At 49.6% G+C, this 24,456-nt stretch overlaps 1 protein-coding gene across 1 annotated transcript in view; it reads left to right on the forward strand.

The window, feature by feature from the left end:
* Positions 1-475: 475 nt before the first annotated feature.
* Positions 476-24,456, forward strand: part of ppm1e (protein phosphatase, Mg2+/Mn2+ dependent, 1E) — a 54,617-nt gene continuing 30,636 nt past the window's right edge. The window contains exon 1 of the mRNA XM_064352349.1: positions 476-785. Coding sequence (XP_064208419.1) covers positions 604-785 — 182 coding nt within the window. The 5' untranslated portion in view covers positions 476-603. The remainder of the gene's footprint in view (positions 786-24,456) is intronic.

The raw sequence follows: 24,456 nt of genomic DNA on the forward strand, positions 1-24,456 counted from the left end.
TTATACTTTCTCAAACAAATATGTCTATATTTATCAACTGTAACCCGAATACCAATTGTATTTAAAAAATAAAGGAAAGGTTGTTCGTTTATTTCTTTATCGTATTTGTTGTGCTGAACTGCGTTGTAGATATTCAACTTGACCGTCGATGTATTCTTCGTTTTTCAACGAATATGTTTCCCAAAAATTAGGGTATCTTGCATCGCAGATGTGACATAACGAAATGTCAATCTTTGCGGTTCTTAACGTCTCCTCTCCAGCCAACAACAAAAGAACATTTCGTCAGGCCTACGGTCGCGCACGCATCGCAGGTGTAGGCTCAGCCAATAGCTAACATTTACCGGCTAAGCGTGCGCGTTCCTGACCCTGGCAATGTTGCATGATCGCTACTGTGTACCTCGCTCGCATTCAGAACAGTCATCCGCCCTCCCCTTTTCTATCGTCATCAACAGCCATCATACCCGCCTCCTCCTGTGATTGTGCGAGCCCTTGGTCACGCGCGCGCGCCCCCACCTCGCAATTGGGGAGCTATCCAGCAAGCGTTTCAAAGTAGTCTCCTTACCCGGCTAGAGCTGTCTGTTGTCTCTCCAGGAATGAGAAGTGATGGCTGTCTCCGCCAGCGAGGAGAAAACCTTCCGAAGGTTCTTGGAGCTCTTCCTCCGAGAAGTGAGAGGACCACTCCAGGACGACGAACCTCTACCCATGCGCCCCTTGTCGGACCTGGTCTCGGAGGACGAAGTAGAAGGGGAATGCCTCGACCTGTGTCTCCAGCACCTGTGCAAATAGTTAAGTATCAACGTGATTTGTTCCTTGTTATTATTATTATTACAATTTTTAAAAGATGCCTTATTTTTGTGAATGGACTGTACATTCGGAAATGTTTTTATGCTAATTGCGAAAGAAACAGAAGTGAAGTATTCAAAAGAGGAACTTGCGGTGAGATGCAGAATATTCCGGTAGTTGAACTTCGCATACATTCCCCTAGCAAATGCATAGCCTAGTACAGCAGATACTTGCACTGTATGCGATCTGCGATTCTGTAGATGTTCTAAGTTGTCATCAGCCCCTATGCTGTCAGTTAGAAAGGTTATTGAAATGAGAAATTATGGGAGGCAGTTTATTCTCTAGATAGCTTTGCGGACGGACAGTTTTACCATGAAGACGTATCACCGAGCACCGTTTGTGTATTTGCCGTTCACAGCTGTCACCGCTGTTTATCTTAAGACTTTATCCACAGGAAATGTGTGCAATAACATGAGATAAAACATTTATCTTGTGCACATTTCAACGCCACTGGACTAAAAATTCTATTCATCTCTGTATTTATGTGTGTGGAATGTACATGCAAAACGTGGTTTATTCTTCTTCTTATTATTATTATTATTGTTAGGCTGTGTTATTTTCCATATATGTATGTTATCTCACTCTTAAAAGCACAGATGGGGGACGACCTTTATTGAGGGAAGGCGGAGGAATGAATGAGTGAAAGACAGTCAGTGAAGGACGTCTGTATAGTTTTGAAAATATTTCGTAATCGGTATTCTGTTCATGTAATTACTTGTTTTTAACTTATGAAATTTGGCGAGCTTATATCAGTATTAAAGAGATAACGGCATCAAAGTGAAAGGCTGATATGAACCGTTCAGTCATTTTGACAGCTTGCCGGTTCCGGGTAGCATACATTACATTTTAAAAGACAGTAACGACGATTGGACGTATCAAAGCGTAAAGTTGACATTCTAAAGCGATCTTGATGTTCTAATGTGCTATTTGCATGCTTTATGAAAATTCATCATTGATTTTCTTTATTATAAGTTTGCTTAAGAATACTTGCGTGCTTATCTAAAGCCAAAAACATTTAGTGCCCATTTATCGCCGCAGGCATATCTCGGTGAATTAAATACCAGGCGCGCTCGCTGTGTGGGATGGGTGTACGTTTGACAACTCACGTCATTCGCGTGTTTCCACAAATAGTACCCTAGAAGCAACCGCCAAGACCTGGACCGCCTGGACTGGCTGAGAAAGGCAAGAAAAGGACAGGCACATATTACACCGCTGCAGCCGTCAGGAAACTGATGATCAACGTTTTTAACGTTTCGATAGACAGCCGTGCCGGAAATTTCTCGAACGCGCAAAGCCGCTCATTTTAAATCAAATAAAATGGTAAAAAATGAAACCTTAAATGGATGGTCACAGAGCGCCCCAATCAGTGCGTTGCTGAAGATCAAAGGAAATTATAACAGAAAGGCTGTAGTGTAACATAAAATGGATGGGCAAATGAGATCCCTTATGCAATGACGTCAGAGAAAAAAAACCCCACTTGTGTTATGATAGTAGCCCTGTACTGCTGTATCTTATTCAAAGTTACAGCAGCGATAGACCAGACGTGCTGACAATGATGGATAAATATTGAGCAGAATCAATAAAAATAAAATAAAGAGTTTATAAAAATAATTTGAGTAGGAATTTCTAAATAGAATTCATTCTATTCAATGCCATGTATTTTGAGGCTCTCCAGGTGAGCTGGTTGTGTGCATATACCATGTACTGCATGGTTCTGAAATCATATGCCCTTCAGGCAACAAAAGACAAGGTATTGGCCAAAGGAATGGACATTGGGGAATTCCATGCACAGCTCTTTCTTGCTGTGACTGAGTTTTACTATACACATTGGGGACGAAATGTTAAAATTAAATTGGGGTTGTGGCAGTATCACAAGACCAAATCTCTACTGCATGAAATAGATTATTCTCTCTTGTCCAAGTTTGCTGTTTGTGTGTTATTTAAATCTTTGCAACCCTGTGTGTGAGCATTGCATATGAATTCAACCGCATAGAATACATATATGAATAATAGAAGGGCACTGGGATCTGTTCAGTGAGACTTTATAAATAACGTTGTCAAGTGGAAATGAAAGGTAATGAAGTTGAAAGAAAGACCTTTAAAATGGCAGATATCAACGCTGTTTCTGTAACATGTACTGTGGGATTGCTGGAATTTACCATTGATCTATGCATGGTGGAAGCACACTACGGAAGCCTGGATGGTACATTTGATTTCAGCCAGCTCTAGACATCACGTCCATTCATTATGGCCTTGCTTATCTCATCTGTCCCTTAGTATATGGTTGTCATAAGGAATAAAAAAAACCTTCACAGAATGGATATTTCTTCTGTTTTCCCTGCAAACACCAAAATTATATTGCCCCCCCCCCCTTCCTGTGATTGCTTGCCATTCTTGACGAAGTTCCAGCGCGAAACTCGCGAAACTGGCCGTTCGTCAGATGAAGAGTGGGGTCTAAATTTGGGTCCGTGAGTAAGACGGCGCGTTCTCGCGCTCGGCCCGTCCGCGGCGCTGCGCGGGCTCTCCTCCGTCCCTCCCCTCCCCTCCCCTCCGCTCCGCCGGTGATTCAGCGGAACGTGTGATTATTTTGTCTCTGGGATGGAGGTCTAATAATAGTCGTAGGGGAGAGAGGTGGGGAGTCCCATTGTTCTCCTCCTGTCTGCGTGTGGGCGTGCGAGTGGGAGCTGGGAGGAGCAGGGGTGGTAATGGTTTGGAAAGGGGGGGGGGTGGGGGGCTGATGCATTTGGGGGGTATTGGTGATGGCGATGGTGGCGTGAGTATGAGCTTCGTTTGGTCCCTGCTAGTCCCCTCCTGAGGGGATGGAGCGACAGATTTTTATGAAGTGCAGCTTGACAGCTTGATCAGAAGGGCCATGGAGACAAACCATTGCACTGTGTGTGTGTGTGTGTGTGTGTGTGTGTGCGCGCATGTGTTCTCGAGTATTTTTGTATCTGCGCTTCCTCGTTTATTCATATGAGTAACCAGGGACACAGCCCTTCCATCTCTGCAATTCTCACATTTGAGCAGACCTTGAGCAAATGTTTCATCAGCTCATGCGAGCCTTTCTTTTCCTCGCAAATGAACGTTAGAATCCTTCATTCTTGTAAATGATACACATTTACAAGAATGTCCACGACTTTTAATTTCCTGTTGCGATGAGAAAGCTACCCAGGTTAGGGTAGGGGAGCCAGCGCACGCTCGAACAAACGGGCCTGTGGGCTTTTAGTACCCCTGACCGTTGGAGCCCCTGCAGATTCTAGTCAGTGGACCCCTGGAGGTATGTGCTGGGACAGGTTCAACCTGTAGCGTTGTAGTAGTGGAAGAGCCACCTTCTTTCGGTGGAATGAACTTGTCAATGATGGAATGAACCCCGGCTGTCGAGACATGGAAATAATAATTAAGCGCGGCGGGGAAATCCTCGGGTCTTACTTTTGGGCACGTCCCACGGGGGTGTTTCCCAGGGGGCAGCTCGCCGCACTCAGGAAGCTTGTGGGTTTGGAGAAGGCTGAGGTGAGGTGTGGAATTCGGCTGAATGTGCAGCCAGTCACTGTAGGCTAGTAACGGTCTCTCGCTGTAATTTTGACCGGATGCCGTGGGGTAAGTTGCTGTAGTACAGATGGCGATACAACCAAATAACAATATTTGCATTTTTTAAAAATTTGAATCACCAGTGAACCAAAATATCTGGCTCATCAGAGAGTCGTTATCAGTGCATTTAAATGAAGAACTGCATGATGTCCTAAATTATTTCTGTTTTTTTTTGCTTTTTCTCCAGAATCGACCATCATGGTTAGGTTGTATTTAATGAAGGAAATAATGTGTCATGGCTCGATAGCCCTGCTAATATAAGCGTGTTGTCAGTCTTTATCTCGTGATTATGAAATCAGACACAATCCCATTCCTTGTTGAAGGCAAAAATAACATTGATGACTGTGTCCCACTGTAAGCAGCTTTCTGTGTATACACATGTACCTATTAGTAGCAGGCAAGGAATGTATACATACCTAATACCAGTATATATATATATATATATATATATATATATATATATATATATATATATATTTCCTTAATATTTAATTTTATTCCTGAATACTGTCGTAAGGGATATGGCTGAGCGTTAAGCTGGTGTATTGGAAGATGTGGATGGAATGGAGGAGACAGGCACGACTGATCCAGACATTGCCCCCCTTACCTCTCTCTGGAGTCCTAAGGGGTGCCCCGTAGTGCAGAAGGGCGCCGTAACGCCTCCTGCAGAGGTGCTACGGCACGGTCGTAAGCGACCCGCGCTCTGTCTTCCGGAACCTTCCGCACAGGTGACGAAAGGAAGCTGCGTGCTCCCATTTGAATTGAATTGATGCTACGCTGCCATTTTTTTGGAGCTAGCTGAACCACATAGCTTCAGCAGCATTCAAACGAATGAAGTGGACCGTGTGTGTAGTTACTGTGTGCGTACAGCATACAAAGGCTTATTGAGATATATTCATTATTATGCCCATCTTCTGATGTTGTGCGTGATATATTATAATTGGAGGTCGAGTCTGGAGACTTTGACTTTGAGACTTTGAGGGTAGGGGGCTGGTGTTGGTGTTATGTTTGTTGTGGGGGGGGGGGGTGTCTTGTGGCCAGTGAGGTCATCGAGTAAAGAAACGGCAAGGACGTTCTCAGTTAGGGATAATGATTCAGCTTTAATTTGTATCGGTCACAGTAGCTCTCCGCTTCGAACGCTCCGGTTCCACCTCTTCCACCGAGTGATTAATGGCGCTGATCTTTACAGGAAACAGTGAAAAACGGGTTTTGCCCGATCATCATGTTCCATGGAAAAAAAACCCCATAATAAACATTTATTCAAGGAGAGGAGCTCTTAAATTAAATTACCCTGTTTATCTTTTTTGGGCAAAGCCAAAACCCTGCTAAGAGCCTTTGGCATTGTGTCAGAGAGCTCAATTGTTCTTCAGCAGCACTGACAGCAGCTGCTCCCAAGACCTTGCAGCTCCCCCCCCCCCTTATCCCCCACCCCCATGCACTTTTCCTTGTGGAGAGGCCTAATCAGATTTGGATTTTGCTGCAGACACACACGCGCGCACCCACAAACACACACACGTGTACACATATGCGCACACACGCGTACGCGCACACACACACGCATGTAAATGTACGCGCACACACACAAACACAGGTGCACACACATGCATGCGCGTGCACACACATGCGTACATGTGCACGCATGCACTCACTCTCACACACACACACACACATAAACGTGCACACAAACACACACACGCACAAAAACACAGACACAGACACATACAGTACACACACACACACACACACACACACACACACAACCCAGAACCAGACAGAAAGAAGCCAGCCGGTCAGTGGCCAGCCTCATTTCCACCTCTGCCATAAATCAGATCCCGGGACAGGAGTTAGCCGGGGGGGGCGGAGGCCACCTCTGCCCACTGGAGGCCGATTCGGAGGGGCAGCACGGCGTGGTTCGCACCTCTGCCAGGCAAAACAGCGGTAACAACCCTGACCTCGGCATTCAACCCCGACCACGTACATCCCCACCCGAGAAAATATAACCCCCCCCCCAGCCACCCAGCGCCTCACTTCATACGCTAACCTCTGCTTCAGGAACGTCAGAATCCCGTTCTGCTTTCCGTCTTCTGTTTCCAGACGCCTTCTGTTTCCGAAAGACGGAAAGGCGAAAAGAGTTTCCGTGCCGCACAGCCAGAGCTGCGTGTGGGTTTGGGACGGACGTCCCGTGCTGAGGGCGTCCGTTTAGAACGTTTGGCAATCTGAGCCTCGGAGGAGTTTTGACAGACGAGACGGGAACAACCCAAACACGCTGCCTCTACAGGCCACAGATCAATAAGGCCCGTGTGGGACAGTGCATTTGTTACAGCAGACTGCGCCTGACTGATATCTGCTGCTAACACTTATCCGAGCTGTAGGCCAGTATCTGAATATCTAAACATAGGATGGCTTTTTTATGGGCTACAGTACTGTGTTTAGACTTGGGCATACAGTACGTATAAATTCAGGTCTGGAGTTTAGTTAAAACAAGAGGCAGCGTATGGTGTAATTGTGCGAGCGCTGAACTTTATACCCGAGAGTCGTGGGGTCTGGTGGCCTCTCGTTGGCCCTTGAGCAAGACGCTGTTCCTCATTGGCTGCGCTGGAGAGCTCGCAGTAAAAACCGGTTACACAACGCTCGAACGTAATATCGTTGAGTGCTTTAAACTGTCCTGGATAAGGGCATCATCTAAGCATATCAATTATGCAAAGCCGGGGGAACTATTTCCAGTGTGGCGAGCGCAAGTGGACATCCGGTGAGGACGCTCACGCCAACGCACCGTGGCAGCGGCCTAGCTAGCGATGCTAAATATTAATTTCATACCTCAGCTGAAACGCAGCTTTGGCACACGACCCAGAAAAGGCAACAGCTGGCTCATATCTGCATATTTTAGAATTCCTTACAATTTTATTCGGAATAACGCCTGCATATATGTTTTCAAAATCTAAGATGTTAGGTGGTGGAGCACCAGCTGGAATCCAGCTAATGCACCTGGGCATAGTGTGGTGATGTGACCTTATGGTTCAGCTGAATCCAAACTGTGCTATTGGCAGCTGTGTCTGACAGTCCTACAAGATGACGCACTACTGGCCAACTGCGTTGCCCAGGGAGACAGGGAGAGCTTCAGGTGGCAGGGTGACTTCTGCCCCATGATTCATCAAAGTCTTCCCTGGTCAACTGGGTGCTTGCATCAGCAGCATAGTGCCAAGAGCATAGTACCAGCAGCATATTACCAGTCGCACAGTACCAGCAGCACAGTACCAGCAGCATAGTACCAGCAGCACAGTACCAGCAGCATAGTACCAGTAGCATCAGCTGAGTGGAGTTGGTCTGCTGATTGCAGGACATGAATTTAGGCACTGGACAGACCGAGAGTTGAAGCTGCAACTGCACTTTCAAAATTGGGGTGAAAATTGGGGCTAGAACATTGCATTATTCCAACAAAAGGGTGGGGCACCTACTACAGTTAATCGCAGACCTTCCTCTTCTCTAGCACCCTTGGATTCTGTTTTTGCTGGAATTCTGGGAATTTGAGTTCTGGAGATGTTTTGTGACGCGAAGCGCAGGTTGACACGTGCGGTCCTCCGGGGTCGGGATCCAGAAACCCCGCCCTAGTCCCGCAGCGGCCAGCGCGACGCTGGAGTCGAGTTCCCCGCTATCCGCTGCCTTTTTTTAACACCTCGCCGGCGTGGCCCTCTCTGTACACAGCGAGCGGGAGGGAACACGACCCCCTCCTGTTTGTTTTCACTCCGGCTGAATGGAGAGCGAACTTCCGGCTGCGCTCCCCGCCGTCAATACGGTTCAATTCCGACCTTGGCTGTGCCCCAAACCAGGGAGGGAGGGAGGGAGAGAGAGAGGGAGGGAGAGGGAGAGAGATGGAGACACAGAAAGGGCCATTTGCAAACCATTACTCACAAATGGCTGATGATATTCGTTGTTGTTCTTTGAGCGTCTTGAGTGTGACCTTTTCTCTTGCGAAAGCAGATATTAATGAGGACTCTGTCCGGGCCCCTTCGCTGAGTTCGCCTCTGAAGGGCACAGGGGACATAAATGAGTGTCAAACCTTATGCTCTGTCTTTTACTGAAGGATCTTAAGACACCACCCTCTCCCTCTCTCGCTCTCTCTCTTCTCTCTCCTTTCTCAATCTCTCCCTCTCTCTCTCTGTATTTCTCTCTCTCTCTCTCCTCCCTCCTTTCTCAATCTCTCACTCTCTCTCTCTCTCTGTATTTCTCTCTCTCTCTCTCTCACTCTCTCTCTCTTTCCCTTCCTCTCTCTCTCTCACTCTCTCTCTCTTTCTCTTCCTCTCTCTCTCACTCACCCTCTCCCTCTCTCTCTCTCTCTCTCTCTCTCTCTCTCTCTCTCTCTCTCTCGAGGAAAACAGGAGCACTCACATTGTATTCCCCTGTGAGTGTGCAGTCCTCCGTCTCAGTTTGTCCTTTCCGTCACCTTGACCTAACACTGATACGGTATTTTTTTTTTGTACTGGAGGGGTAATCTGCAACATTTAAACATTTTCCAGTTACCTGTGTGTTCCTCCCACACTTTCTTTTTGCTTAAGCCTTTTTTTCAGTATACTCAGTATGTTACTTCATATTGGTATTTTCTTGGCTGATCAGGTTAAAGATGACGGGTTTGTAATAAATGCAATTGAACAGGTTTAATCTGTTTAATGGAATTGGTCTGGAAAGGCGGTTTCAGCAAGCTGAGCTTCTGAAACCAGAGGCCTCTTTTACACTTGTCCTTTTCTGCTATATGTGTCTGATTTCTTGACAAATCTAATGTGTGTCAAATTCGATGATTGCGGTCGGAACAAATTGGATGTGAAGCTGACGTGTCCAAGTCTGATTTGAATTGCACCCATCAGTAGTCTGGGTTTTAGTTGCTACCAGATCAGAATTTAAATGCCTCTGCCTGCACAGAAATCAGATTTGCCACACAGATTAATAATCTTGCAGAAACAGACCACGTCATATGTCAGATATACAAGATTTACACAAGTGTATTTATTTCTTGTGTCATACCTCAGAAGATGCATGGGCTTACAAGACACAATCAATCCGTTTGCTGAGGAGAATGAAAATAAGCATAAAGAACACAAATCATCTGAGCAAATACATAAGACCGAAATTTCAGTTTGGAAATCATATCTGTAATGTATTCATGCATAATTGAGAGCCATTTCTCACTAATGCAGCTTCATGGAAAGCTTTGTTAGTGAACAGATATTGACTCTTACATTCATCAGTCGTATAAAATAGATCTTGATACTCTGCCGGTATTTTATGAAAGAAGTCCGCTGTGCCGGTTGTAATAGATATGAGTACAAAGAGGGCTGTTGTGTCCGAAATGCAGGTGCATGCATCCTCAGAGTGCATGCATCGCTGCAAATGTGAACCTTGGCTGCGAGTCGCATGAGGAAGTGCATCACTGGCTGCGGTGTCACAGTGGGCGGGGTGTCGCCTGGCTGCATTGCTCAATAGTGACACCTCTGGTCAAACGAGTGCCTGCACCACCTGTGGAAGTAGCAGCGGAAGGAAACACAGAGCCCTGTCCGAAACAGCTTACTTGCCTACTATTGAGTATACAGGTTGCATACAACTTGTACGGAACTTGTATACTCAATAGTAGGCAAGTAAGCTGTTCCGTCCACAGCCGTAGTGGCACAGTGTCACTTGTGCTAGTGTGTATCGCCTCAACGGTCAACACAAACTTGCCGTCCTTGATGAAAATTAGACTCGAACAACAGTAAAGATGGACGCCATAGATGCTGTTTTGACTGAGGAGCGAAAATGTGCACTTTCGTTTGCACAGCACCTTACCTAATTTTTACATCTGCATCGGGAGAGCCTGCTTCTGTGACATTCGGTGCGTGGGCGCTTTCCGTTAACAAAACCTCTGCCAACGAAAACAGACTTTAAAAGTTTGTAAGAAAGCCTTAAAACATCTTAGCACGTGATCGGTCTTTAAGCAACGATCTCGGTGACATTGTAAACAGCCCGGAAGTGCTGCGCGATGTTTTTTTTTCTGTTTTCCGAACGCGCCAGGTGATTATTATAAAACAAAGGCCGTCTCCAAGGAGCCTCCGAGGTTGTCTTTCATCCTGTATTTCATTTGCGGGAAAGAGGTCTGTCACCTCCCTCTCACAGAGCTCTCCGGCTAATTGAATGGAAATATGATTGATCCGCCCCGTCCTGCCGGTCGCTGAGTAATTGCGAGCCGTGAGTGGGCTCCACGCCGGCTCCCTTTCATGCGTCCCGGGCAGGTCGGATCCCTGGGCCCGTCCCTCAGGCTTCTGCGCTTCGATTACAAAGTCAAAGGCCCGTGCGTTTTAAAGGACGGGACGCGCGTCTTAAAGCAGCCAAACCTCTCAGCAATTTTGCATGTACGTGTGATTTAGGGCAATCACTGCTGATGTGTTCCGGTGGTAAATGAAGAAGTCTGCGCTCTGTTCTGCGTGTGTGTGCGTGTGTGTGTGTGTGTGTGTGTGTCTCTTTGTGTGCGTTTTCAATTTTCGTTGATGGGTGAAGTGGATTCATTTATCTCCTTCAAGAAAAAAGGTGGATCTTTTTATGGAAAATTTATCAGAATATCCTGTGTCCCTCATGTAAAATCTTTAAAAGATGTGACCTCCTTTTTTGCGTAGAATTGGTTTCAATGGAATGAAAACAATGGCAATGCTCTCAAAGGACAAAGAAAGTATTTTGTCAAAGTCAGTGGAGGTACGCTGTAGACGTTTAATTTCACCATCTGCAGCTGCTGTGCGTCGTCTGGATGTCACTGACAGACAGATTGTCTAAAACGACCAAATGACTACAGGAAGGATTTCTTTCGCTTACGCATTCCTGTCTACAGCAGCTACTCAACTGAAGGCAAAACTAATATCCTTTGAAGGGAAGAAAAGTGGGATTTGACCTTGCCCATCGCGCAAAGTAAACACGCCTCAGATATCTTCAGGAGCTCATCTGTCATAACACTGATATGATTTGTAGTTGGTGGTTCGGTCTTGGGCAGCCCCCTCTCGTGCCATTTATGAATTCCCCCCCCCCCCCACCTCCTCACGCGGTTACGGGTTCGACCCTGTCCCATTGCCCTTTCTGTGCTGTAATCCCTTCTCTGAATCTTGCCCTCTCTGCTCCTGTCTGAATAAAGTGAAGACTTTGAAAGGAGGGCGCGCTGTGCAGAGAGCTCAAACCTCTAGTGGAAATGATCAGTTCACGGTAAATTTATGCCAAGGCCTGAGTATCAAACGCGCTCCGTTTGAGAGGGGAGCCAGAATTTTTAGCATGCGTGGCGGTGTGCTCCCATTGGTCCCTTCTGTTGCTCACCTCTGACCCCCTGTGAAAATCACCCAGGCTTCCGTTCCACTGTCTTGGCTGTAGCTGGAGAAAGCAGCACCGTCCATGTTGAGGAGGGACAGCAGTCCCGCAGTTAGCGTGTCCTGGATTGGCAGCTGCTCATGCCCCCCGCCCCCCCCCCACAGATGTGGCCAGGGGAGTGTCCAGGATCACCCTCCCCCGCCCCCCATCCCCTCCCCTCCCCTCCCCTGCGGGGGGATTCTCGGTCGGGCTATCCCGGGCAGGGAAATTACTTCCAGGCGTAATCCCTTAATCGCCAGCGCAGCGCGGGGATTAGCGGAGTGGGCAGCCCCAGCCGGCGCTCCGTCCCGAGCGCGGAGCCGGAGTCAGCCCGGCCCGCCGGCCGCGTAAGCCCTCCTCCTGGGACCCGGCCAGCGGCGGCTCTCCCCCCCCCCCGGCTGCTGGTCCGGGGCCCGCGCGCTCCCGCGGCCCTCAGATCCATACCAGAGCCTCCCTGCTTAACCCTTTAGAGTGTGAGATCACTAACAAGTGATTAGAATGTTCCTAGCTGAACATTCTAATGATGATGTCACAATCGCTGCTGGTAATCGAAAGCAATGGAGTTCTAGAACGCTCCGAATAAACATTCCAAAAAACCTGCTCTTCAAAGAGTTTGCAGGACTGTTAAGCTCCTGTTCACCCAATGCCATTCAATGCCAGGACTGGATGAAGAAGTAATACAGCAGCTGCAGTGTTAATAATGATGATCATTTTTGGAGTTTAGACAGGAATGCCATAAATTTGTGCTCTACTCATAGGCGAGATGCCGTGTTAATGCTGTGTGCTCTGAGTAATGTTTCTCTGGGTAATTCAGCCAGCCAGAGGACGTTATCCTTATCACTCAATTGAAGACTCACCTTGATCACATCAGGAAGAAGTCCTGTAGGACCTTAGCGAGCCCTGCGGTGATTCTACTGGTCCCAAAGTGCTTTGGCGGGAAGGAATGAACACCACGTCCACCCTTCCCTGCCCCCCCCCCCCAGAATTATATCTGACAGTGTCAGATTTTGCAGGGTGCAAGCTTAATTTAGACCATACAGAGAGCCCTAGGAAAGCAAGTCCATCATCATCCTGTTTATGCTTGTGGGGAGAATTACTGCATTTTAGTGGCTTCAGGCTACGTGCTAATGCACAGGCTCCTGCTTTCCTGTCTACCTGGAGGCAGAGGCTCCTCTGGAACAGCCTTGAGGAGAAAATTCACTTCTGATGCAGGGAGGGTAAGGGAGGCTTTTCACCCAAGACCTGCTGTTTTGGAAATAGATTTAAAAAAAGAGATTGATTTGTATCTCTCATTCTTTCTTAAAAAAGACTTGAAAGCGGGAGCGAGCGTCCATGTTGCCAAGCTCCCATGAAGCTCTCTGCTGTTCCGGAACTAGGACAGCCGCCTCCCCCTCCCCGCAGCCCCAGTTCCGACGGCCCGAATGAAGGTGAGGGACTGCGAGCCGTGTTGGGGCAGGCGGCCATTTGCATACCAGAGCAGGTCGTCCGTTTTTTTTTTGCGTTTTGGTCGGTCCACCTTGAACGCCTTCGCTCGGTCCTTTTTTCCAGGACCTCCAGGCTACGCTGTGAAGCTGGACTCCCCATCGAAGGGGCTGGCTCTGCCCGTGACTGCGGAGGGCCTGCCTGTTTAGCCTTACCGGGAGGCGCAGTTTTAATGGGGAACGTTGCAGGTACTCCCTGCTAGGCTAACCCACTTCAAAAGCGCTCTGTATCTAGGTCGAACTTGCGCAAGCTCAAGGTCTCCTCAAAAACTTTCCCTTTCTAGCCAAAGCCCCCCTAGCTCATTCACTCCCATTTACATGGGAAGCCTGACTAGCGGGCAGACACACCGAGCGCTAGCCTTATTTCAGGAATTATTTCGTCCGCCATTTGCTTCCCATTTGCATGTGGTTTAAAGGTGACTTCCCCCGTGCTCCTGTAGATGTGGAGAAACACACAGCCACTGGTTTGAGGACTCTCGATTTAGGTAAGGTTTCATATTAGGTTGCATTATCATATTTGAGTATTCAGTGTTTAAAAAAAAAAAGCCTTGTTCAAACACTTCATCTAGTAAGTTACGGGTGTTTTGAGAACAATGTGTCACTATGAAGAGGGAAAAAGAACCCTGCTAAACATCGCATTTAATCCAAGCCAGTGTTTCTCTCAACCCAGCCACTCTGTAAGTGCCGGTTATTTAAATGCTGTTCTGACCTTAACACTAACAGCGACCCTAACACTAACAGCGACCCTAACACTAACAGCAACCCTAAAGCTAACAGCGGCCCTAATGCTAACAGCGACCCTAACACTGACCCTAACACTAACAGCGACCATAACACTAACAGCGAGCATTCCCATCGCTACCTCTTGCTTGTTGACTAAGTCGAGATATACTGCTCTCACCTTTTATACTGAGTCACATCATCACTTGTAATTCTGAAAAGTTGGTGCATTTTAAGTTCTAGGCAATTAGCAGTTTTTAAAAAAAGATAGTCTACAAGTTTGCTGTGTGAGGTTAGGGCTACATCGAAGTCTCTTTTTGTTGGTTGTGATAAGCAGTAATTTTGGTCGAATAGTGATCTTATTTTCATCACCTTAGTGGCATTTTTTAGTAAACTATCAAAAGTAAGATCTGGTAGGGTTTATTGTACTCCACACTTCTCTGCAATTTGGGGATTGCTGGGCAGCCAACTGGTTGAGCCAAATCACAGGGGATTGCAGAAAGAAAAAAAATCCCCCAAACAGCGAAATACAGAGTTTAACCTGTGGAAGGGAGTGTTGAAGGAACACCATGGTAATTTGGTTACCACATTCACTCTCGGTCTTGCCCGGCTGTTGCTTTGCTTTTTAATGACTGCTTGTGTGGAGTGTAGGCTGTGTGGAAGGGTGTGGCCACACGCCTGTGCTTAGATGGAGGAGCTGAACTGAACAGCTGGGGTTTCTCCTCAAAGGGGTGGAGCATGCGGTGGAACCTTTCTAGGGCGTAGGCCTTCTACTGTGACATCACGCATTCCGCAGGGCCGCCCTCTGCGTGTAACGGTTCCATCGGAGGGAATGCCAGGGCTCTCTGGCGACAGTCCCACGCGTGAACCAGCATGAACGTTCCTTGGTCACGTGACCGCGCGCGAGCGAGAGAGAGAGAGAGAGAGAGAGACACATGCCTGTAATTATGCATGTGAGTCATGTGATCGTTTGTTGACGCCAGTGATAATGAACCGCAAGCAGAACTAATTTGGTGTGTGAACAGACTGGTAACGTCAAGTGTTGGGCTTAAGTGAGATTAACTGTGCTTAGCGCAACTGGCATCGCCTTGCATTATTCTGACGTTTAAAATAGCTGGATAAATTGTGGGATTTTATGTTCCCGTTCACTGCAGATTCTCTTCAGAGTTTCTTTCGTTTACTGGAATTCAAACGAAGTCAAACCACATCTGAAAATAATTTTAGTGTTTGCTCACAGAATGTGTAATTAAGGAATAATGGATCCTATAAAATAGCATGTCATGAATGTAATGAATGCTTTGAGCTGGCAGCTTGCTTTCTGAAAAAGAGGACACCCTGTTCTGGATCACCATCAGTCTGCAGCCATGGAGTGGAGCAAACCTGTGTTTATGTAGCTTCGCCAAATGTCTCACATATGAACAACAGGTTTTAAATCCGTTTTTCACCACAGATTCATTTACCCTGGAAGCCATGTTGTATTTGGGCTGAGTTGGCAGGTCCTCTTTACTTTGGGCACTCAGTGCACTGGTGTAATGAGCTCATAGCCAAAAACAGCACCTTCGACACTGAGTGCAGGAATGACCTCATGGCTGGAGCGGTATCGTGGAGGTGCCGACTGTTTTTACCACAGCTCACCCTCTGTCATCAGGCACTATGCTACCAACACATATATAAATGGAAGCTGTTGGAACTGTATTGGATTGGCAGTGTGGTGTTGGGTTTAGGTAACTGGACTAGCCAAAAGGTTGCAGATCTGAACTCCATGTGGGTCACTCTTTCTCTTGAAGAAGACACTCAACCATCCATCCATCCACCCATCATCTATACTTATCCTGGGCAGGGTCACGGGGGGTTCTGGAGCCTATCCCAGCATGCGTTTTGCGAGAGGAATACACCATGGACAGGCCGCCAATCTGTAGACACTCAACCAGAATTTACTGAATGAAATATCCACCCCTGTAAAATGTCACTTACAAAATGTCATCTCTGTAGTCACTGGATAAGCCCATCTACTAACTAAATACCTAATGCAGGTTGCAGATACGTTTTTCTACAGTGTTTTATTTCCAAAACACGTTTTTTTTTTTTTTTTTTTTGCAGTGGTACCACATGGGAAATGTAGTGTAGAATCCTTTTCTTACCAAAATGAGGAAGTGACCCCCTCCCCCCCATATTTCCCTTCCCATATGACGATAGGGTGATGCTCCTTTGCTCCTGGTCAGCCGAGGGAGGCGGTTTGTCGAGTAGTCAAATGTCGAGCTGCGTGCCGCGCCGTCCGAGATTAAATAATGCAAAGCGGCTGCTCTGCCTGGCGGCCCGAAATCCCTCGGCCCCCGTCCCGCGCTCCCCCAGCCTTGGCGGGATGCAAATACGGGTCCTGCTGAATGAGACGCGAGAGAGGAGAAGAGAGGAGCGCTTGTGGCGGACGTTTTAATGCGTTCATGCAGTCTCGAACCTAATTCAAAAAAAAAAAAAAAAAGCCTGTCTTCCGGGCCCGGGGACGGTGGGAACGTAACCACGGAAACGAGCGATGTTTTGTGGCGTCACGCCAGGTGACATGCAAATGAATGCCAATGCGCTCGTACGGAAAAAAGGTATGCCTGATATATGGGCAATGCTCAGAATGCAAGCCTCCGGTGTTATTGGGAGTAAATTATGCAAGCCTGTCCATTACTAACAAATGGTATTATGGTGAGGAGTAAATATGTGCAGTGAACTGTTTGCTTTCAGTTTTAGATTCAAGTTTATCAAAGTTTTGCCGAAGTTAATGCTTCTTGGAATGTGTGAGCGCAACATTTTGGGTGGCTTCTCTGGAGCCAGCTGGTGCAACTGCTGCTGCAGCTGTGGTTTCGTTGTCCAAAATAGCCACTGGATGGGTAACATTAGCGAATATGAGCTATAAAGGAGGGCACAGTGCATTTGTGTGGGTAAATGCATCACAACACCACGACTAGAAGGCTGCCAGTGCCAGTGCACTGCCAGAAGGCTTCCCAGTGCAAGAGGCCAGTCCATTACATGAGGAGAAAGGGCCAAGGCTTGCCTTATTCCATAGCCATGCAGGGCAAGCTGCTGTTGCTGTTCACCTCGGCTGTAGAGCAGACAGGCCCGGCTCCCTGGAGGTGTAGCGTTACTCCAAACCGGTCCTGTGGAGAATCGGGCCGCGACCGTCTACATATTTAATACGCGCGTGGCGCTATTAACTTACTGCGTTCACTGTCCTCCTGTCAGGTTCTGTGCCTTGTCAGCTGAGTGGGCTCTCGTTTTGATTGGCCCAATTGTTCTGAAACCCCCCTCCCCCCCTTTCCGCCATTCATTGCTTCATTGCGTTGTGGATTCCTTTCAAACGGAAACAGAGCGGTGTGCAGATTACCGCCATTAAAAAATAGCGCAGAACCTGGCGGCCCGACGCGGCGCGGGCTTTGCAGCGGGATCCCGCCGCTCCGTGAGTCACCCGGGCCCCGCGCTCCGGGGATTATCCCGCGAAACGGGCCGCTGTGCCAAACCGCAGCGTTCGCCTTTGATTTTCGGCTTCGTTCCGCCAACTGGCGGGTGACCGGACGCAACAGCTTCGCTGGCCGCTGCCGCTAATGACCAGGAAGTTGCCGTGGCAGTGACTCCGCCCCCCCGGGCCACTTATTGACACCGTACAGTGTTATCGGCCATTTTAGGTGGCCATCTGTGCCGTGCATCAGAACGGTGAACTGGGCACAGCTGGATGTCCTCGTGTAAACCCAGAGAAAAGTTTGTGTGGCTGTTATTAAGCCCTTCCGTGCACAGCTTAGCGGAACCGATGTTGTTCTCCTCACCATTTTGTAAGATTATCTGCACAAAAGTAACTCACATCTTTCACCAAGTTTCAGTGACGCATTTGGGTTCTTGAGATACCTGAAGCTTTTTTTTTCTTCCTTTATTTGAAGAGCAACCGCACATTTTGCCCTATGAGAATTTATCACGAGCTCTAAACGCAGTGTCCATATTGCTGTTTTCAATAAATAGTTTTTTAACGCTTCACGTTCACATCCAGGACCCCTGTGGGGTTACGGTTGTCTTACCCGTGCCTGCGTGAAAACCCCTTTTTTCTTTGTTCAGCCTGTGGTTCGGCGTGCGGGCGCCAGCTGAGGGGCTGAGTCACCGTGGTGACGGGCTGAGCCGCGCGAGAGCCCCGCCATCATCATCATCATCATCATCATCATCATCACCATCCGCCGCGGCTCGGCTCGGGTTCGGCGCGCGCTCCTCCGCACACGCCGTGACTCATCGGCGAATAATTGGAGCTTCTGCCCCTCGCACTGAGTCACGCTGTCACTCGCCGAGTGCCTCTCCCGGAGCCAGGGCCTGCTCCCCAATCTGCACCCCCCCCCTCCCTGTGTCGCAGCCTTTGGCTGCTTCCTAACCGCCAGATCACATACACCCCTACCCCCTCCGCCCCCCCCACCCCGCCCGCACATTATTTCAGCTATTCTGTGGATGAAATAAAATTTTTTAAAATGGATCCAGGGTCTGTGTTTGTGTTTGAGCCCCCCCCCCCCCCACCCCCCATGTTACAGCCTCTGGCCGCTTCCTAACGCCCAGGTCAAATCCACCCCCCCCCCCCCCCCCCGCATGTAAATTTCAGCTATTCTGTGAAACTAAAAAAAAAATGGCTCTAGAGTCTGTGTTTGTGTTCGGGGCAGAGTCCCTCTCGCCTGGCATCCGTCACCAGGCTGCCCGCGCTAATTCGCGTGTCCCGGCTGCCGCGGGTCAAGCCTTTTCGGTTGCGCCGGGTCAGGGGCAAAATAACGGAAAGATTAACGGCCCCGGCGACGCCGAAAAGCGCCCGGAGCGCCCCGTAGGCTATCGCTGAGCGCGGTGTTAAATCTGCCAGCTGGTGCGTTGCGTAACGCTGGCTCCCGGCTCTGCAGTGATGCACACTTCTTGCTCAATTGCCTCTGAGTGAAGTGCATGAGCGTCCCATGTTACTGAGGGAGGGGTGGAGGGGTGGAGGGGTGGAAGGGGGGTGGAAGGGGATCAAACCAGCTGAAAGTTTCTGACAACATGTTCGCTCTTATGCAAGCCTCAGCCTGGTCTCTCCATTATTTACATCATTCCTTTTCCTGTCATTCCTCAGATACAGATTTTTTTTCCCCTGCTTCTTCACCACCTTTTTTTTTCTTGCCCTAATTTGGAAACATCCACACAAGCTGCGCGGCCACGGCGAACAAGCTCTCCTGCGAGTCGCTCGCCCGGTGCACCGGTGGCCATTTTCTCCTCCGTGTGCCGCGCGCAGTACTACAGGAGAGCTGGCGCAAGTCAGAGATGGGGAGTGTCTGTGACCCGTACCAGGACCTGCTTGTACAAAGTTGTGATTTGTGGAGTTTAATGCTCTTTATCTTAAAGAGAGACTAAAGAACCCAACGAGGGATCCGGCGAGATTAGCAGTAGCGAGCGCCTTCCCTGTAAAATGGACTGCGCACAGCTCCGTTCTCTCCAGCTATTCCAGTCTGTCGGGTCCATCTGTGCCGCTTTCTGTAAAACCACGCCGTCTCTTTAAGTGGGAGATGTCTGCTGCGGGGTCTCTTTCCGCCAACAGGAGCAGGACCCAGGGGTCTGGGGAGCCGGCGGGAAGGAGCACAGGATGTGGGCACAGGCCGCGCGTCATGCCCCCGCCCCCCTGCCCCCCCGTCGACCGCCGCCCACGCCTCCGCCTCGGTGGGGCGGAGCTCCGACCGGGGCGCCACGGCTATTCGTCCCGTTTCGTCCAATGGCGTGCCGTCGCGTTGCCAGGATACCTGGGCCTTATCGCGAAAGGTATTAAGTTTGCCTTGTGGTAACGCGGTAACACGGTAACGCTGGGTGGAATAGAAATGAATATGAGAGCGCCGTGAAGCTGCTGTATGTGGGTAATGCATGAGGAGGAGAGATCAGCCCGCGGGTCCGGGTGCCATGAGAGGAGAGTGAGAAGAGAGGTTTTTATTTAAATGTACGCAGTAAAATGTCCGGAGTTAAATCAACTCTTACAGAGTACACGTGGTCCCTGTTATACTCATATGTACTCTGCTGCAGTTGAATTAACATTGGATATTTTTCTGTGCGTCTTTAGGTCCTGCAACTATCTGAGCAACAATAGACCGATAAAGAGGCGAAGATATTTTTAATTGCGTATGTGTCCTTCTGGAGTGGGACAGTCAATGCTGGCTATGGCTCAGAAGCGGGAAAACGTACGTTTACGCTACACGGTACTTAACGGAAAAATGACTTATCTAAGGGGGTGAAAAAAGAGAAAACCTCAAGTGAGCTCCCTCTCCGAAGACGGCGCTGGCCAGATGACACGGTGTCTGGTACATGACGAGCCGTCGGCATATCCGGCAGTGCCACGCAAGCGCCGCGTTTGTGCTCTGAACAGCTCCAGCCGGTCCCCCGAACACCAAATTCTGGCAGATTAGCCCCCGTAATGAGGGGAGGGTTTGGTTCTCTCCGCTCTCGGGGAGGGCTCCCGTCTGCGTCTGCGTCTGCGTCTGCGTCGCCGCGCGGGTCGACCCCTCTCCTTCTCTCCGCGCCGGCCTGAGTCGGCTGGCCTCCCCCACCTTCGCGTGAACAACCCTAAATTTGTCTGTTGCTTAATGACGGTCTCTGGGGTGTAATTACGAGCGCGCGAGCGCCCGGGGGAGAGAACAACATCCGCGCTGTCAGGAGGCGGAAGGCGAAGCGTGCTGACGGACTCCGCGCGCGCGTCTTTAGCGTGTTCGAGCGTGTGCGCCCGCCTGGTAGCGTGACCGCGTCGCGTGTACGTGTACGCATACGCGCTCATGGTACGTCTGCGCGTGCTCGCTGGACTCTTTGGTCCGAGCGTACGCGTCCACGCGCGCGCGTTGTGTGGGAGGCGACGTGCGTGACTGCCGGCTCGTGCGTGCGCCCGTCTCCTTGGTCCCGCGATGCGTGTTTCCGTGCGAGTCCGTCCGTGTGCGTGTGCGTGTGGGCGTCTGTGTGTGGCTGTGTGCCTTCGTCTGTGTGTGCGGCATGTGTGTGCATGTTGTTCTCCTGCATTAGTGGACAACACAATACAGCTGGTTATCCAGCTTAACCCTTTGAGTACCACACAGTGGGCATTAGGCCCTTCCTGGATTGTAATTCTGATATTACCTACTCCGCGTGGCTTCACTGTTGGTGCAGTGAATAGCATCATCGTTGAAATGGCCGCTCACTTTGGCAACAGTCTAAAATGGCTATTCTGTCATACCCCTTCCTGTGTTTCTCACTAGAGACCCAGTGAAGTAAACTGCATGTTTAAACATTAACGTGACCCCTCTTGCGGAACACGTGTCCGTGCAGTCGCTTCCTAACGAGGGCCGCTGGAGGTAAACTGAGCGTGAACCAAGTTCCAGCTGCAGCAAAATATTACCTCAAATCGCTAACTGTGCAGTTTCCGAGAACACCACCCTGAAACCTCATTGCAAAGTAAGCGTCCACCTGCTATAGCTTCCCAAGCACCACCCTCTCCTCTCTTTTATGCCCTGGACCCTCCCCTTGCGTAAGTCTTCCCTGGGGAGAGAAATAGGGGCATAATTTCCATGCCTCTGTGTCTGATTAATATCTGTCCAGGACTGCCTAAATTGTGATGTGAGGAGAAAGTGTGTTTAGAGTATCCGTAGCCCCTAAGCCCCCGACCCCCCACCCCCTCGCTTTCCCCCATTAGTGATACAGTGGTGGAAAGATGGAAAGATCTGGTAATCCGGGATTAGGACTGTAATCCAGGGTTTTGAAGACAGAGGCATATCTGGCCTTTTGTTCAGATGCTTTATTCCCAGGGATTGGACCCTGCGGGGAAGTGCGTGTGGCTCCAAAAAAAAAAAGGTAGAGATGCAGGACACACCCCTCACTCCCCCCCCCCCCTGCCCATCCCCACCCCCCCGACCCAGTTAGAGTCAGTTCTGATGCGGCGTTGGGTCAGTAATCTCTCTGGTGCAGACGCTGTTTAACCCGCGTAGTGTTGGCGGGACGCTGGGGGGGAACGCAGCGCTGGAAATAGCGGGAAAACAACAAAGAGCTTCTGTTTCGGAGAGCGCTTTCATTTCAGGGTCAAGAGCTCCTCGACGAGGTGGGGCCACGTCTCGCTGTCATCCTCTGCGACTCGAAAGAAAACTGAAAGAAAGACGCGGGTCTACCCCATTTTTTTTTATCTGCGCCACAGCTGCCAAAGCTGCAGACGCCTCGGCAAACGCTTATCTGATGGGAGCTTGATGAAAGTGTTGATTAATGAATCCGTACAAAAGATTTGGAGATTGAGAGTGACGAGTGGGTGCTTCAATTGTTCAATCACTTCTCTGAATTGAATTAAATCGTCCTTTCTGTGTTTAATGCATTTAGTCGCGTTTAATGAATCAGGATTGTTATGTGGATAGACAGCCGAACACCAGCCCTTTACACGAGTGAGAGGCCTTCCGGTTTTGGCATGTCCAGCCCCAAGCGCTAGGGTACGATAAGGGCTCCGCCACGCACCCCCCGAGATCCCCGAATCTGATGCCGGCCCTGTCGGCCGCGACCGCGCCGTTCCCTGCCGGCTCACCGGAAGGAAAGTAACCGCTTAAAAATCTCCGCTCCGTGTTGACTAGCAACAGGCCCGTGTGGTGAGGTTGCACACGGCCCAGAATTCCGACATGCCGCGATGTTCCCGTTCCCCGCCCCCCTGTTCCCGCCGCGGTGAGGCTCCGGCTAAGAGGCGGCAGCCGGCGGGGGGGGGGGCGCTTTTAAGCCCCGAACGGAACAGCGCGTGCCGCCTCTCGGCCGCGGTGACAGCGCCGGCGGCGGCCTGGTCCGGAGGCGGCTTCTCCGCAGGTCGCCAAAAAAGAAAAGGCTCGGCACTTTGAAACTCAGGGCCCTCAAACGAGCTCCCCGCGAGCCGCTGGTCAGAACAGCACGTTCACCGCAACAGACCCGGCTAATGGATTCACCGCAGGGCTGTTACCAAGCAGACAGAGCTCAGAGCCCGGTGGAATTAGGGGACGTAAGGGCAGCATTTAACATTATTTGGTGGTTCAATGGTCTTAGATATATTTATTTCGTATTTATTTTCCATCGTGTTTTTTTTTTCTGCATATTTCCGTGTTAGGTACCATATTAGGACAGACCGGAATCTAGTTAGGTAAGCAGGTCAGAAAAAAACTGCGACACCTATGAAATGAAGTGCCTGGATAAAAACTAATGATAATAATAATAAAATACATCTTTGTGAATGAATTAGATTAGGGTTCCATATGGCAAAGGGAACGATTTCCATTTTTTCCCCTTTCAGAAGAGCGGGGACCACCGATTGGTGCCGAACCACAAGATGAGCTTCTTATGGAAACCCCTCATGCGTCTGGTTCCGTAATGGGACCGGGACACGGCCTGTTCTTTGGGCAAGTGGCTCTGTGCCGGAGCCCGCGATGTTACAGTAAATAAGGACCGGAGTGGCGGTGTAGATAATTACTTTAGCGCGCCAGCTTGCCCTCCTGCTCTCGCTCCGTGCCACGGAGTATGATTTCAATCTCCCGGGGCGCTTGTACCACCTGCGCTCGGGTGAGGGAGGTAGTCGCGCTTTTTATTCTCAAGCTTTTGTGGGGAAAAACCCTCGGGTTAAATATCCCAAAATGGTATTCACGAACCGCAAATACGTTTTATTCAGGAACCGGGCGGCCACATTGTAAGGGTCCAACTCCAAGATTCTTTATTCAAATTCGCACAGGTGCCCGACCGCAACGGCGCACTTATTGTACGTCGCTTCGGATAAGAGCGTCCGCCAAGTAACCGAAATGTAACGATTCTGAGAAGTCACCTTGCCTCTCTGTCTCCCGCGCATGCGTGTATTTGGAACGCTGGAACGAGAAAAGAGCAGCATAGCGCCTGTCCAAATACGCCACGCCGCAGCCATCCAGCGATAACGTGTCTATTGCTGGGGCTCCGCTCTCACCCCCGGGAGAGGAAACCGCAATTCAGTTCTCGCCCTGAGGGACCCGGAATGGTGCTGGAATCCAGGTTTCATTAGAAGCGTAATCAAGTGTCCCTCTTGCAGCCCCCCACCCCTCCCCCCGCCCCCGGCTCCGCCCCGCCCCTCTGCAGTGGGTGGCTGGAGGCATCGGTCTCTATAAGGAACCAGAGAACATTGTGACCCCTCAGCCCCCCCACGCCCCCACCCCATTCCTCATTCTGAGGGCGTCGACCTCCCTCCCTTTCATCAGACATCAAAACGTTTTCGAATCCACAGCTCCACCCACCCCCCCCCCCACCCCACCCCATCCCGGGATTGGAGATTGACAGCTAATCAATCTCTCGGGCTAAAGGCCGATAGCATTGTGTGCGCGCAATAGATTATAGGAGGTTCCCTTGTGCTTTTCTCCTGAGGATGTTCGTATTTTAAACACAGACTAATCGATATCTCAGTTTAGATTGCGGTGGTGCGTGGCTCGCGAGAGGTGTGGTCCTTTTGAGGCTATTAGACTGGAGATGATCCTCACTGTAA

Source organism: Anguilla rostrata, chromosome 9 (genome assembly GCF_018555375.3).
Source record: "Anguilla rostrata isolate EN2019 chromosome 9, ASM1855537v3, whole genome shotgun sequence".
Classification (NCBI taxonomy): Eukaryota; Metazoa; Chordata; class Actinopteri; order Anguilliformes; family Anguillidae; genus Anguilla; species Anguilla rostrata.